Source organism: Epinephelus fuscoguttatus, linkage group LG18 (assembly GCF_011397635.1).
Source record: "Epinephelus fuscoguttatus linkage group LG18, E.fuscoguttatus.final_Chr_v1".
NCBI lineage: Eukaryota > Metazoa > Chordata > Actinopteri > Perciformes > Serranidae > Epinephelus > Epinephelus fuscoguttatus.
The window spans coordinates 34,756,009-34,771,552 of NC_064769.1; the positions used below are offsets into that span (position 1 = coordinate 34,756,009).

The 15,544-nt window shown below is 42.0% G+C and overlaps 1 protein-coding gene across 1 annotated transcript in view; it reads right to left on the reverse strand.

The window, feature by feature from the left end:
• Window positions 1-200: 200 nt before the first annotated feature.
• The window catches only part of grk3 (G protein-coupled receptor kinase 3), a 99,082-nt gene continuing 83,738 nt past the window's right edge, over window positions 201-15,544 (reverse strand). Inside the window, exons 15-21 of the mRNA XM_049603773.1 lie at window positions 13,543-13,643; window positions 13,055-13,121; window positions 7,696-7,791; window positions 3,448-3,610; window positions 3,197-3,333; window positions 1,587-1,700; window positions 201-1,487 (exon numbers count right to left, since the gene is read on the reverse strand). Of these exons, the coding sequence (XP_049459730.1) occupies window positions 1,326-1,487; window positions 1,587-1,700; window positions 3,197-3,333; window positions 3,448-3,610; window positions 7,696-7,791; window positions 13,055-13,121; window positions 13,543-13,643 (840 nt within the window). The 3' untranslated portion in view covers window positions 201-1,325. The remainder of the gene's footprint in view (window positions 1,488-1,586; window positions 1,701-3,196; window positions 3,334-3,447; window positions 3,611-7,695; window positions 7,792-13,054; window positions 13,122-13,542; window positions 13,644-15,544) is intronic.

Below are 15,544 nucleotides of genomic sequence, written 5' to 3' on the forward strand. Positions count from 1 at the left end.
CCAACGATTGCGTGCGATGATGAATTTCCAAAAAAGAAGCCGCGACACGACGACGCACGGACGAACAAACACGGAGCGTGACACTCGGCCCTTGGAGAGGTTTCACGCCTCAAACTGACACAGTCCAACTGAGGTAAACGCAGCGAGTGACTGAAAGCTGTCCCCACCCTCCCGCCACCCACCACCCCACCCAGCAGGAAAACACTCTTCCTCTTCCTCTTCTTCCCCTAAAGCCAGGACAGATTCACGAACAGGCAGACAGAGAAGTCCCCGATAATGCAAACACGTTGGACTAAAACACTGGAGATGCACAGAGAGGGAGAGAAAGGGTTTCGTATGTACACTCAGAGTCACTCCCTCCTCCCTCCTCCGTCGCCTCTTCCTCTGCAAGCGTAGCCTTCATACACAATAGTTACACCATTGTCCGTGGTTACCGGTTCCCCAGGTATACCAGTCTTCATGGTTCCCATAGCAACCAGGCTGCTGTTTGTCAGCCAATGGAATCCCAGTCTCTATGGCAACTGGCTGTACAGGAGCCAATCTTGAAAGAGTCTGTGGTCCTTGTACTTCCTGTTGTCTGCATTGGAATGATCAACCACCACCACAGCCGCCGCCGCCGCCGCCGCCACCTCCTGTGTGTATCTGGGGGCGATATCTGCCACCAAGCAGCTCCTCCAGGGTGCTTAGGTGACTCAAGTAAATATTGATGTTGGCACTTTACGCACTTCAGTAACAGAGGGAGGGATGGTTAGAGGAGAACAGGTCGAGCAGCCTTTTTTTATTTGTCCTCCCGCCAAAGCCTCAGGGCCTCACCGGCGCCGCCTCCGAGAGATCGGACCTGTAGCCCGCCAGGCTGCTGTGGGTCCTGGTCGAGAAAGCCCCATCCAGTGGTGGCGGCGGCGGCGGCAGTGGCGGCGGCGGCGGGGTACAGGTGTAGAGAGGGAGGGGAGGAGAAAAAGAGAAAGACGGGGACAAGAGAGGACCGGGCGTCAGTCCTTGTCACATTCATGCAGAAGTTCTTCACATGCTGAGCCCTCCCGAATGTTTCTCTCTTCCTCTTGGTGAACTGGCAAGGTCCCATGGCAGACGAAAAATCGCGCTTATGATTGGTCGAGTGTGTGTGTGTGTGTGTGTATGTGTGTGTGTGGGTAAGACGCTGGTGTGCATGGTCCGTACACACTGCGAGGCGTTGTGGGGAGGTGTCGGGGCAGCTGATGGAGAGGGAGAGGAGGTGGGATGCAGTGTGTGTGTGTACAGGTGTGTGTGTGTATGTGTGTGTGATATATATATATTTATATATGTGTGCGTGCGTGTGTGTTGTGTATTCACAGGCCATTGCTATTGCGGTGTGTGAGGGGAGGTTTGGAGAGCTCCACCACTCCGGCCCGGCCTTTCCCGATGACTTTGGGGGCGCGGCGCAGCAGCTTCTGGGCTTCTGTGAACGCTTCGGTCAGCTCTTTCTTCCACTGCACGAACTCCGGATCGCTCTGCACGCACACGAGAAACAAACACATCAGCTCTTTGTCTTTTTACCTCACAGACAAGATGCAGACACTCAGAGAGAAAAGGTGGCCCGGTGGTCGTACCTCACACTGCAGTACAAACTGCTTCCCTCCTTTGATGCGCAGCAGGATACATTTCTTGTCTTTAATCTGCGTTTCTTCCACCGTCACGATCTGCTCCATCGTCAGCAGGTTTTGCTGGGAACAAAATTGACCAATCAGAAATGAGTAAAGGTGAAGAGCACCACGCAGAATACAGATGATGGTGCATCAGACTTCTAGCTGAGTGGCTGCAGAGCTGTAGGGGTCAGACTGGACTACTTTGGGAGCAAAATCAAGTCTCAGTTGCGACTTCTTAAAATCCTGGACCATTATAAAGTAACATGACAGCATCAGACGGGCCGTGAAGCCACAGCTGAGAGACCTCGGTCACACTAAAGGTCCTCGGGCCGTATTTACAAAGCCTCCTTGGACAAACAGTTCCTACGAGTGACAAATTTCTGAGAAAATTCTTTGAATTCCAACTTTCCCCTTTAGTTAAAGCTAGATCCCTTAAAGATAAAAGTGATTCACAAAACATCTCAGCCCTTACGAGAGCTCATAAGGTGAAAAACTGTTGGGAGGAGGGAGGAGGACTCTACAGAGGCTTAAGAGTTTCAGAGAAAACTGTAAAACAAAGACGAAAGAGAAATACTGAAACTTGAAACCAGCTGTGAGTTCCTGCACCTGAACGCCTCTCAGAGAGGCTCTTCCTGTTGTTTCAGTCACCAGCAGCAGTTCGAGGAGGGCGTTAAGACTGAAGCTCACTACTGAGGCTCAAGCAGGGGGGTGGACTACAGCTCTAAACACCTGAACAGAGACAGCAGGGACGCTGAAGGGGCGCTGAGGACACAGCGGGGACCTGGACCTTTGTGTTAACACTCACCCCTTCTTTCTGCTTTTTAAAATGTTTTAGCCACGTCTCCTTCAGTGTGGCGTCAGGACAAACAGACAGACAGACAGACAGACAGACAGACAGACAACGTTCATACACTGACAAACAGTAGCAGAGCACCCTCTCTTCAGGACAGACGGACATGAAAATGACACACATGAACATGAACATGGAGAGGGACGTTCTTTGAGGGGACCTATCATGCACATTTTCAGGTTCATACTTGCTTTACTGCTAAAAAAACACTCTTTTACGACTAAGAGTTTTCCTAGTCCACCAATAGCCATCATTTACCGCCATTAGTTGACTAGTCGGCTGCATGTTTACGATGTTAATGTAATGATTAAATGATATATTGATTGACTGATGAACCTTCATTAATATAGGCCTATATTTTATCTCCAAGTGCACGTCACACACTGAGCGAGCCGCCTGTTAATGACGCTGTGGGCTAATGGGCATGTAGCTACTTCCATGTTTCAGATGATACGTCATGTTTGTAGTCGACCAATGAAGATGAGTTTACATATCACCTTGGGTTCGTCCTTCACCTTCTCAAAATGATCCCACATACGCAGGTACCAGCCCTGGAAATAAGGGCCGTACACATGCTGTGTCTTGGAAAAAGCGAGGTCTAAACGACTAACGTTTGTTTGACTGTCAGGCAGCAGCTCTACGATGTAACATTACATATGTAACATAAAATAAAGAACAGCATGACGGGTCCCCTCTGGATGTGTGTGCTGTGGGGTGAACTGACCCGTGACTCGCCCTCTCCCCTCCATTCCACACGGTTGGGGAACAGGTAGAAGTATCGGCGCTGCCACTGGGTCAGGAACGGGTTCCCCAGCTTCAACATGTAGCCGTGCATTATGCAGTCCTTTCCGAAGGCGTAGTCTGCACACACACACACACACACACACACACACACACACACACACACACTGTTAGAATATCCTGCAAAGATTCAAGTGTTTGTTTCCTGTTTTGATCATTCTCTTGTCGTCTTACCCTCCTCGTGGCCGAGCTGCTTGTTCTTGGCCCTCTTGCGAGCCTCGTTCTTGTCCGTGTCCGAGTTCACCGCCTCGTAGACCGTCTCTGCCACCTCCTGCTGCCAGCGCTCTGATATGACCAGAGGGAAGTTCTTGTACAGCTCCTGGTCACTGTCCAGCAGCTACAGGACAGATGGACAGACACACGGAGAGAAAGGGTGCAGCACATTTATTAGCTAAAGCATTCTGGTACAGGAACCATTAGACATCGTTGTGTAATTTGCAGTTAATTTTATAAGTTTGATTCAGAGTTATATTGTTTTTATTTTGCATAGTTATTATTTAGTTCGAGGCAAAATACCTGCGGCTGATTTGTTTCTGTTAGCATTAATTAGAAGTATAATCTCCTGGCCTCTGAGAGCCTCGTGTGTCTTGCTGATGCTAGTTTAAAGTGCAAACAGATCAATAATCTGGCTCATCACACATTACAAGAGGTTCATATCACTGCACTCAGATGAAGGGAAGACAGCAAGAACGACCAGCAGAGATGACTGTACCATAGAGCACAGATCTACTGAGTTCTGAGTTGACGACGGCTCACTAGAACCAGCTGCCTTTAAATCTTAATGAATTAAATTTAACAAAAAATAAAAATAATGAAATAAAGTAATAAAATAAAAAATGAATTTAAAAAAGCCTTAAAACAATGCAACATGCATTTTTAAGAAAAGCCACCATGAAATTTAATTTTTAATAAATTAAATAAAAAAATAAAATTAAATAAATGATAATAATAAAAATTTAAAAACGAATACAATAAAACAGAAAATATTAAAATAAAAAAATATAAAAAAATGAATGAAATAAATTTAAAAAAGCCTTAAAACACTGCACCATGCTTTTTTTTTTTAGAAAAGCTGCTGTGAAATTTAATTTTAATAAATTAGATTTATTTAAAGAAATAATGATAAAAAATAAACAAATGAAATAGATAGTAAAATAAAAAAATGTATTAAAAAATTGAAATTCATTTTAAAAAAGCCTTAAAACTATGCAACATTCATATTTTTTTTTAGAAAAGCTGCCGTGAAATTTAATTTTGATAAATTAAGTTAAAAAAAAATACAAAAAAATATATATATAATAATAATAAAAATGTTTAAAAAATTAATACAATAAAATAGAAAAATAAAACTATATAAATTGTTACAAACTTGGCTTGATTTATTAATAAATTTTAGAAAAGCCTTTAAACATTGCAACATGCTTTTTTTTCCTTTAGAAAAGCTGGCGTGAAATTCAATTGTAATAAATTGTATTTAATTTTTAAAAAATTAAAAAAAATAAGAAAATAAAATAGAAAATAATAAAATAAATATATTGAAAAAATAATAAAATAAATAGAAATAAAAAGACTTAAAAAACTACAACATGCATTTTTTATTTATTTTTTTTTTTTTTTTAAAAGAAAAGCCATGAAATCAGGTAATTACGGCCGCAACAATCCTAGAAATCCTGGTTTGTGTTGTGAAATATTGTAGCTTTGATAAAAATGATATTGTTAAGACTCCTATACAATCAATAGTCAGTTTATTAGGCACATCTGGGTGAAGCTAGTTCAGTCTAATACAGCTGTCCTGCAATAAATCCTTTCTGAAGGTTATAATGTCTTCAGAGACGTGTTGATTTAACAGTAGGATCATTGTGGAGGCCGCAGTTTGAGCTGAATGATGAGAGGTGTTTCTCATATTTCGTCCACCCCGTGTACATCAGTGAGGGCACAGTCTAAAACACCTCTCAGTATAATGCAACAACACACTGGGTGTTCATACGGCAGTAATCTTCACTGTCTCTATTTGTTGTGTTTCAGACAGGAACCTGATTAACGTCTGGAGACTGCAGCTCTCACATCATTATTACTCGTGTGTTAATGACCAGCACCGTCTGGGGAAATGTAAGCAAACTTTTTTTGTCTTTTATTTCTCTGCGCTGGCGTGTCAGAGGATGAATAACTGCTGCTGCAGCCACATTAACGTTAATGAAGGAGGAACCCAGACAACAAACACAAGACGCTTTGAATTGCTTCAGTCTAAACCAGCCCTGCTTATTATTCTGAAGCCGTACCTGTGCTGAGAGTCATGATCAAAAACTTTGCCTGTGATTCGGGAATATGAGCACAAACGGCAGCCGCTCTGCACTTAGTCAAAGAGAAAGGACATGGCTCAACAATCCGGCCGTGGCCTTCATGTATTAATGGGTTTCTGAGAAACGTCTTGATCAGATGCACAAACCAGAAAGACCGAGAGTTCATGAGGAGAATAAAATGTTTTGCACAAATCACAAAAGTAATGCTTAGAAAATAATTACGACTCCGAGCTGAGAATGAAGAATTAGCTGTTAGCGTGAAGACGTCTGCGCAGATCTCTGGGTTTAATATGACGGTGGATAGTTTTACACGGAAACATTTGTTTTAGGGTTAGACAGCTCGCTATCTTACTGTGTTTATGGATGTCATATTGAGGGGGAATAATTAGACGCACATTACAAAGTAGGTCAAAAGATTTTGACCTGACGAAGATCTAAGTCGGATCGCAACATTGTCTTGATTAAACCTGCAGGTGACACTTTTTTCTTCATGTTTAATAAATACTGAAAACATTTATCGGACTGATTCATGTTTTACCTGACGTACGTTTAGAGTTTCAGTGTTAAAACGATACATCGTGCTTTTAGTGATCGTTTTTGAGAGACAAAAAGCCAGTGTGTGTGACTGATGAATAATATTTATTAAATCGTATTTCCTACGAGTCAAATTTTGTGTTTGAAGCGTGTGGTTGCTGCCAGCTTCACTGTGTGTGTATCGAGTTTTTGGCGATAATTTCAGTTGGTTACCGAGGGTTTTAAAGTGTGGACAATATTGACTGGTACTTAGGGTGCTTTCACTCCCACCCTGTTTGGTTCAGTTCAGTCCAACTCAAGTTCGTTTGCCCCCTCAGTGCGGTTCGTTTGGGCAGGTGTGAACACAGCAATCACACTCAGGTGTGCACCAAAACAACCAGACTGAGACCTTCTTGAAGAGGTGGTCTCAGTCTGGTTACAAAGGAACTCTGGTGCGGTTGGTTTGTGGTGAGAAGGTGTTCCGACCTGGATGTGAAGCAACTGCAGTCACATGACACATTGTTTGGGTTAAACATGAGCATGTTACAGTCCTGGAGGATTATTAATGTGCACCTCCTCCTGTACTGCCTTAATATGCACATTCAGCACATCCAATGCATCAAAACATTGTTTTCTAGTTGGAGCCGCGCCTCGTTTTCAAACTGTATGCTTTGACTAAAATGAACAATGACAGCAATATAGTCCACGATGAGCAGCGCTAAAATCAACCTGCGTAGTTGTCCCTCCATTGTGACATTAGAAAGTGTCACATTTATCTTGCAAGTGTACTCTTCTTCAACGTTTGCTTTACTTCCTGGATTTTTCCCACATGGAAATTCTGACCAATCAAGAGCAGCTTTCTCACACAAGGCATTTGATCTGGTCCTCTTGTAAATGCTGCCGTGAGAACACCAACCAACTCTAGGCAATTATACAACTTTGGAACAACATGAGTCTCTGATTCAGACCAAAGGAGACGACTCTAGGTCTGAAACGCCCCTAAATAAATTAACTGGATCATTTTAACAACAGGATGTGTGTGTGTTGATTTATTTTAACATGAAATGTAAGAACTGCAAATCTGAACATCTGAGAATCTGGAACCGATTAATTTTTGCTGTTTTTACTTAAAGCATCACTAAAATGATTACTCAATTATTAAAGTAATTGGCAATTATTTTCTGTTAATCATTGAATCAACTAATTGTTCAAGCATTTTTATATTCAATATACCAGTGCCAGCACCAGAGTTCACATACAAATGGGAGTATTAGTGAAATATCGGGTTTTATTAGCCATGTAAAGAGATAATCTGAAAAAGATATTACTTCTACTTAAGGGCAAAAAACATGAATATCTTGTGCACGTAAATGTCGTCACCACAGAAAACTGTACTTGTGTTCAGCGACCTGCTGCATTTCTAAATGCTGAAAATGTCCATGTTCATGTGATGTCATTGTGTCAGTGAGTTTCCCCTCTGCTGCTCACACACCTTCGATTATGTCAGTAAAAACGCTGCACTCGAGACAGGACACGTCTGTTCACAGCCATGTTTACCTGAAGTGTGTGCTACATAAAAGTGCCTGGGTGTTTTAAGAGTCTGCCGTACCTTGATGCCCTTGGTGTCCTCCTCATCAAAGGAGCCTATGTCGAAAGCATCTGCGGCGTTCACCTCTCCCCGGGGAGGAATTAAAGGAGGAGAGTACTGCGGGCGGAGGGAGAGAACACAAAGAGACAGTTATCAGTCAAAGAAGAAGAAGAGGAGAAAATGGCAGAAAGAGAGACAAGTGACAGAAGGAGGAGAGTGTGAGCAAAACAACAAGGCCACAGTCCCATAGCAGTGCTTCCCTCAAGTGATGGGGTAACCATGGCAACTGTGACTGTACCGGACTAATGACTAGTGTAGCTCCATCCACTGTCGCTTTACACAGAGAGACATGAACCTGATCTGCTGCAGATGGAGACCACACGATTCCTATTACAACAATAACCTGTATTTCCTCTTTAATAAGGACGGTACCACTGGTTTTACACGTTTGTCACCGATGACACACAGTTAAAAACACGGCTAAATATGTTTCTGATTTCTAAATGTATTTTTCTTTGAGGCATCTGTCCACATTTATACTGAAAATAAAAGGGTCAAAAACCATCTGGACGATCTGAAGATACTGACACATATTTAGGAACAGTTTTGTAGTACTTAAAACAAATTGTTTCTTTGATCTCTTTCATTTAAACATCATTTTTGGAATGATTTACAGCTGTAGTGCCACGACTTGTACTTAAAAGGTCCAGTGTGTAGGATTTAGGGGAATCAAATGGCAGAAATTAAACATAATTACACAATAAGTATGTTTTCTTTGGTGTTTAATCACCTGAAAATAAGAATTGTTGTGTTTTTGTTACCTAAGAATGAGCTGTTTATGTGCAGCTATGTTTCAGTGGACTTCAAACCAATCACTGGCTCACAGAGGACCATCCCTTCTTCAATCTCTACATTATCGTTAATCAAAGAACATCTGAAAGGACTCTACTACTACTGTAATTTGTGTTTCTCTTTATATCTTTAACAATTTTGCAATACGTCTTCATCTGGAACTCTTTTTCAGTTATGCAATCTTTGTTTTTATCTTTTTCTTTTATGTATGACTGTTAATAGGGAAGACTCTCCTGCACAATGTTTTAACGTTTTAACTTCTTATCCTTGTGTTTTCTGTACATGTATGTGCAAATAAACTGAACTAAACTAGATAGGGACATTGGCGTTTTTGCTATGGCCACTGTAGATAGCAACCTCTCTCAAATAGCAGCTCTGAGAAACACAGATTAGTAACGTGAAACTGCTTTATTGAGTGTTTTAACCAGTTTAAATCACCTGCTCCTTTTGTTTTGGAGAGGAAGAGACCTCTGTGGATAATTCAGCTCCCAATAAAAAACCTCCTGAACAATGAACACTGAAGGATTTCTAACCTGGAGAAGTTTCAGGTGGTTGCAATCTGCAATCCTCACCACTAGAGGCCACTAAATCCCTCTAAATCTGACACAGTGGACCTTTAGAGAGATACATTTTGTACAAACACTGGTTGGACCCTTTAAGTTTGATTATTCATGTCTGAATAACAGGAATTTTACAGTTACATTCCATAAGTACTTAAAGCGACAGCACAGTTTTGACTCGAGTACAGATCATTTCTGCTGCATCTTATCTGTAGAGTGAAATCTACAAATAAAAACAAGATTTATGTTGTTGCATTCTTCAGTCCACAAGCAAATACCAACGGATTTGAACAAATGTAAAACAATTTGACAAATAAATACATCCTCACTGTATTTTACACACAATATATAGCTCTAACTTCAAGTTCATTAACAGAGTTTTGTTGCATTTATGAACGGAAAGTTTTGTTGCATTTCAAGGCTTTGCATTTTGCATCTAAGTGCAGGTGGGAAAACTCAGCTTTTTACCTTATTTACGTGGAATTTAAAGCAGCTGTGTGGAACTCTTACCATTTATAAAACTGTCCCTAGTTCGTATCACCCCCCCCTTGAAGATCCGCATATATTTGAACCCAACAGCAACAAAAAAGCCTTTCTCTATATGGCTATTCAGCGTAGCCTCGCGCGGGTCGGACAGACAGCCGAAGTCAGCAAACCAGAATACGGCACCCGAGGTGGAAATAAGTCTGCACGCCCGCAGCAGCCCGCAGCCATTAAACCACAGAAGAAGAAGAGCCATGTTTACAGACAGTGTTCTTCGGGTAAGCAGTACGCAACGGGCATTGCTGAACACATAACAGTTTTACCAGAGATGTGTCTATAAGGACTTGGTTGTACTTTCAATGTCATGGCGGATAAAGAAGGAGCACCATCTAAAAGAAAAAGAACAGAAGAACAGAGGAAGGCTAAATGGGACAGTGATAGGGCTCGAGCCCAAACACATGTAAACCTCAGTCGGGCATTCACCAAGTGGAGAGAGAGATTTGAAAGGTTTTAAAACTGATACCGAGTTGGCCCTTTTCCTAATCGACAGGTATGTCATATTTGTTTTTATTTAGAGAATATACCGCAACTTGTTAGACGTTGTTTCACTTCAATATATAACGACATGGAAGTTATAAGCAAGCTAAATGTAACGTTAGCTGATATGAACCGCTTTTGTGTAGTAACGTTACAACAAACGCCACAAAATTATCTGTGACTGTGACCATGAACACAAATATACAGCAGGTAGACGTCCTCAGTTTATAAGAAATTCAGAGCTACACCAGAACATTTATGAACAGGTCTTACTTTACTACTAACTTGTGTAACGTTAGCATGTTTCCACTAATTACTTGGACTGACCTGACGTTAGTTAATCCTCTCGCTCTCCAAACAAATGCATGCGGTAATTGTCAGTTGCAGTCGAGATTTTACGACACCAGGCTGTGGGTGTCCTACCGCTTCGACCAAAGGGGGGCGCTATAATCAACGGAAAGGAAAAGTTCCGCACAGCTGCTTTAAAGTGGGAACGGCTTCTTTTCCTCACAACTAGTTTGTCACTATAGGGTGGGATAATATTTTCACGTAAAATACTCCAGGGACATGTGGCTTTAATTTTGGCAACTGTGCTGACATAGATGACTCACAAATTGTCGTATACTGTACGTTTGTGGATGTTGTTTTTATTTGATCATAAAACACTAATGTCTATCCACAGATAGATATGATGCACAGGCTCAGGGGCCCAAAGTGTCACGGGGCCCCTTGGCCTTTACTTGCAAAATGTCAAATGTCACATTAACACATCGCGACCAGGAAGAGATTCAAAATGACCACAAAGAGACGCAAAACCATCACAAATTTGTGTGTCTGGCTCCTGTGTAGGCGAGGTGACGGGGCTGTTTGCATATCTGTGCCCAGGGGCCCATTGTCACATTATCCGCCCATGGCTGCAGCAGACTTTATCGACACTGGAGTCTACAAAACTGTGCCCACGTTGTAGGAGCAGCTTTTGATCATGTTGTTATTGTGCTTATTGATCTGAACAAGTTTTCTAGCTGCTTTGTGAACCTCCTGTCAATATAAAGTTAGACTGTTGTGGTGTTATTTGGGCATGAAAGTCTAAATTTAAAGGGCCAAACCAGAGTTTTTCTCTTTAGCAGCAAATCATATGTATTTGGGCTGTCACCTTTCCAAAAAAAAAAAAAATTCAACAAATGGGAACTATGAGTAAGAACTCAATTGTTTTAATTACTACAAATCTACACACAAGACGTTTGACTCTTATGTTCGACAGAGGTTAAATTTTGTTGGAATGAAAATGGAGTTCGGGATATTTTAAATGTCTAACAACATCACAATGTTAATGTCACATAATGTGGACATTAACATTCTCCTTCAGGCATCCTGTCGGTCTCTTTATATATTTGACTTCTTTTATATCGCTCTGTGTTTCTATATGCTGTTTGCTTATTATATTGCTCTTTGTTTTGTAGAGTTGACTTATCATAGCGACCTGTGTTTCTCTTTTTATTGAATCGTACTCACATATTGCTTTGTGTTTTTTTCCTACTGATGCTTCCTGCTTGCTCTCTGTCCCTCTGCTGCTGTAATGTTAATGTTTCCCTGCTGTGGGACGAATATAGGATTATCTTATCTTACTTCAAGGTGATGCTGGCATGAGGCGTTTGGAAGACCTTGGACTGTGGTTATTTAAAGACAGGGTGAAGTAAAATCACTGAACTATACAGTGCTGCATTGTGGAGTTAAACTGTCTTTCACCATTTCTGTGTCCAGGATCTTTTGGGTGGGGTTAAAAGCCTGCTCCATGATGCAGTAGTGCCCCGCCCTTACAATATCTGAGAACGAGAGCTGTTGAGTTTTGCTGATGTTTGAAAAAAATGATTGAAAATGACCATTCTGTGTCACACTGAAAAGAATGAGGTTGATTTTTGGGGTAGGTCAAGTGTTCTCTGGCTCTGGTAGTCCAATACAGCTGCAAGATGCTACAGTTAAAAGAGGGTGCAGCTGTCCTGCAAGTGGGCGTGGCTTCAACATATTCAGCAGACATGGTTTTGAAACATAATTTTATACTCGGCGACTTTTTTGATCATTCAAATTTGGCTGGGTGCTTAATAACGTAACAACTCGTTACACATATATATTTTTGCTTTAACAACACAACTTAAAACCAACAAAATATCAGTGTCATCTGTCTTCAGCGCTCTACGCTGATGTTGGCACTTGACGTTGTCCTTCTTTGATCCTGCACCCACAACACTGGACGCTGAGATGTGCGTGTCTCTTGTACTGATTTTGATTAGACGTACTGACATTGAATTTTGGTCACCCCCCGTCACAACTTAAATTCAAACAACTATCAACATTATACAACGCAAGTGGCCAGCTGGTTAATTTAGTTTTTTCAATATGCTTTTTGACCCTTTTGTGAATATAAACCAGGACAAAACATTCAATACCTGTGTTGTTTGGGGCTTGAATGTTTGAATTTTAAGGGACAATAGAGGTTTTTTTTTGTTTTTTTTACTTTACAAATCTGATCTCTTTATCTACAAATCCTGCATGGCGGGGCTGTTCTTGTTTCAAAAGATGAAGTTGAAAGAATAAAATAAACCTTTACTTGGCGTAAAGCCGTGGAAACTTGCAGTTTTGCAGCCGCCATGGGGATAGTGCGATATCAAGAAGAATCAGCAAGATACAGTAAATAAACAGACAGTAACAAAAGCAAAATATGTCAGAAATATGAGAACTAAAATGTATATTGTTTGTATTAATTCAAACGTAGGCTAATACTAAAGTAAACTGAGGAAACAGGGGCCTTCAGACTTGTTGCATCACTCAAAGCAGTTGCATCTTTAAAAGGCCGACACCAGAACAACACAGGCTCAATAAGGAAATGTTGAAAAAAAGCTGCAGCACAAAGAACAAAAAGAGGATTCATGCAGGAGTCAGCGCTCACTCACCTTCTGGAGGTACACCTGCTGCCAGTCAATGCCTTTGAAAAACTGATGTTCCTTCACCTCTGGGGCTCTGTGAGAGAAAAGGGTTTGTCACACACACAGGTGTTAGTTTCCATCTGCACACTAGGTGGCAGTGTTTGCCACATTAATCCCCTCCGACAAACACTCCTAATCCTGCTATTTAACCATGTGCACACCCTGTGCAGACACTGATCCATCACTCCACTTTTGTCATAAACTGATGCGAAACGACAGCGCTGATGAAATTAGTGATGAACTCGGCTTCTGTCGGATCACTTGCGTCCGTCTCTATCCGTCTTCACCGGGCCGCAAACTGCACCGCCCAGTGTCTCTGGCCTTAATGAGCACATCTACCAAAATCTATCAGACTGATGAATTCATTTGCACGCCTGTGGACACAGACGCTGATATGGCACGAAGGTTAATGTGAACTTTAGTGTGTGTGTGTGTGTGTGTGTTGGGTGTCGTACCCTCGGCCCTGACAGCCGAGCCTCTTGGATACGTCTCTCTGCAGCAGCCCCTCCAGCAGGTCTTTGAGCTCTGCAGTGAAAGAGTCTGGCAGCTCCACATTCTGCGAGAGGAAAGGAGGGAAGGGAGGGAAGGAGGGAAGAAAGAAGGAAGGAGGGGGAGAAAGTGAGAATGGGGTGTTTGAAAATAGACTGACATCATTTGCACCTACAGCACAGGGGTTTGCAAAGAGGTCTGACACGCTCGGTCTCCTCCTCAGACAAAAATGCTCCTGCATATTTTAAATGGTTGACTTTTTTAGTCTGTGTGTCCAATGATGGAGGAATGTCAAAGATATGTGGATTGTGCAACATAAAAATCGCTATTATTATTCTTTTTCACTTCTATATGAGGGATAAACCACGCTCTAAATATGGAACTATACTTCCCATAATCAGGAGGCTTTGCTGGATGTAACGTCACCACACTTAGCTACAGCTTCAGCTCTGTATTTGAGCTTATTTTGAGCTTTATTTTTTGGATGTATGGATTAGTATCACTGGATTACTTCGATACTGAAGAAAACTTAAAAACGTGACATTTCTCAGGCAGGTTCTGCAGTTATGAGGAGCACCTTCTTGCTAAGAGAGCAAATTTGGACGCAAGTTGCAGCAATCAGGAACTTGAACGTAACTAAAATGCCTCCATCAGCTGTGACTCACAGTCGCTGCTGGCGTTGTTGACCATGTTAAACTTCAGAATTGAGTGACAGTGCTGCAGCCAGCAGCCGCCAAACAGGCTGCATTGTAAACACTCAGGGCATGTTTGCACCATCAGAGTACATTCAAAGCGTGCAGCCCGAGGCGGTGTTATGTAGTGGTTTTCAATGAGAGTTAGACATTTTGTTCACTGTTTTTGTTTTACTAAGGAACCTTGCGCTTTTCCACTCTATGCAAATGTTTTTGCAAGAGTGCCACGGGCGCCTTGAGTCAAAAAAACTTCAACCCAGGAACTGAAAAAGCCCAACCTCATTGGCAGTGAGACATCTTCAAGAAACTCAAGCAAGTCCAAGGACAAGCAAGTCCAAGTTAAAACAGTTTTAACTTGGTTAGAACTGAAGAAGTCTCTTGGACGAGAGGTGAGACGTCTTCAAGAAACTCAAGCAAGTCCAGTTGCCTACGATATAGATCACCATGACCTGGATGACTGAGAATCTTCACCAACATCAATGGTGAGTCTTCCCCTTGACCAATCAGATGAATTGAGAGGCAGCCCTTCTGTGGTGGCGATGACAGCAAGCGGTAGCATACATAGTTTGTGTCAAGCTAATGTTCGCTCTGTTTCAACGTTGCTCTGGGCAAGCTGCAAGACATATTTGCATCAGGTACGATGACTGACAGCAGATTGTCACACTGTCCATGACTTGTTCTAAAACAAGCCCTGAGCCAATTGTTCAGGCAAAGCTCTTGGACCAGCTGGTGGTACTCCTTGTGATTTCTCCTCTGTCCAACGGTCTCACACACCCAAACGGACCTCAGTTTCCCTGTGACCAATGTTTGGTTTGGGAACAGCCTCTCAGCAGCTCTCAGCTCAGTTAGTCCCCTCTGCCTGTCCGCTTTTTAATGCAGATTTTAAAGTACAGATTTGTGACACCTTTGTAACACCTAGCAAAAATGAAAGAAACACTGGAACAAGCTGCCAAAAGCACTCTAATCGAGACAGGCTTCAACAACAAGGGGTAACATGGTGCACCAAATGTTTTAAAACATGCTGTCTGATTGGTGTCTTCAAGTGCTTGTTTTTGCCACTGACAGGCCCAGATTCTCATTATGGGAGTCTGACAACTTCTGGAAAGGATCCCAACAGAGACAGACCTTGTTCTTAAAGAGAAAGATCCTTTTTGTTTAACCAGAAACAGCCCTGTAATCGCTATCATCAAACCCACCAGACTCCATTTAAATAATCAGCTATTTTATTGCTGTAAAACACACTTTATTTAAAGTCGACAGAGACAAAGTAAAACTC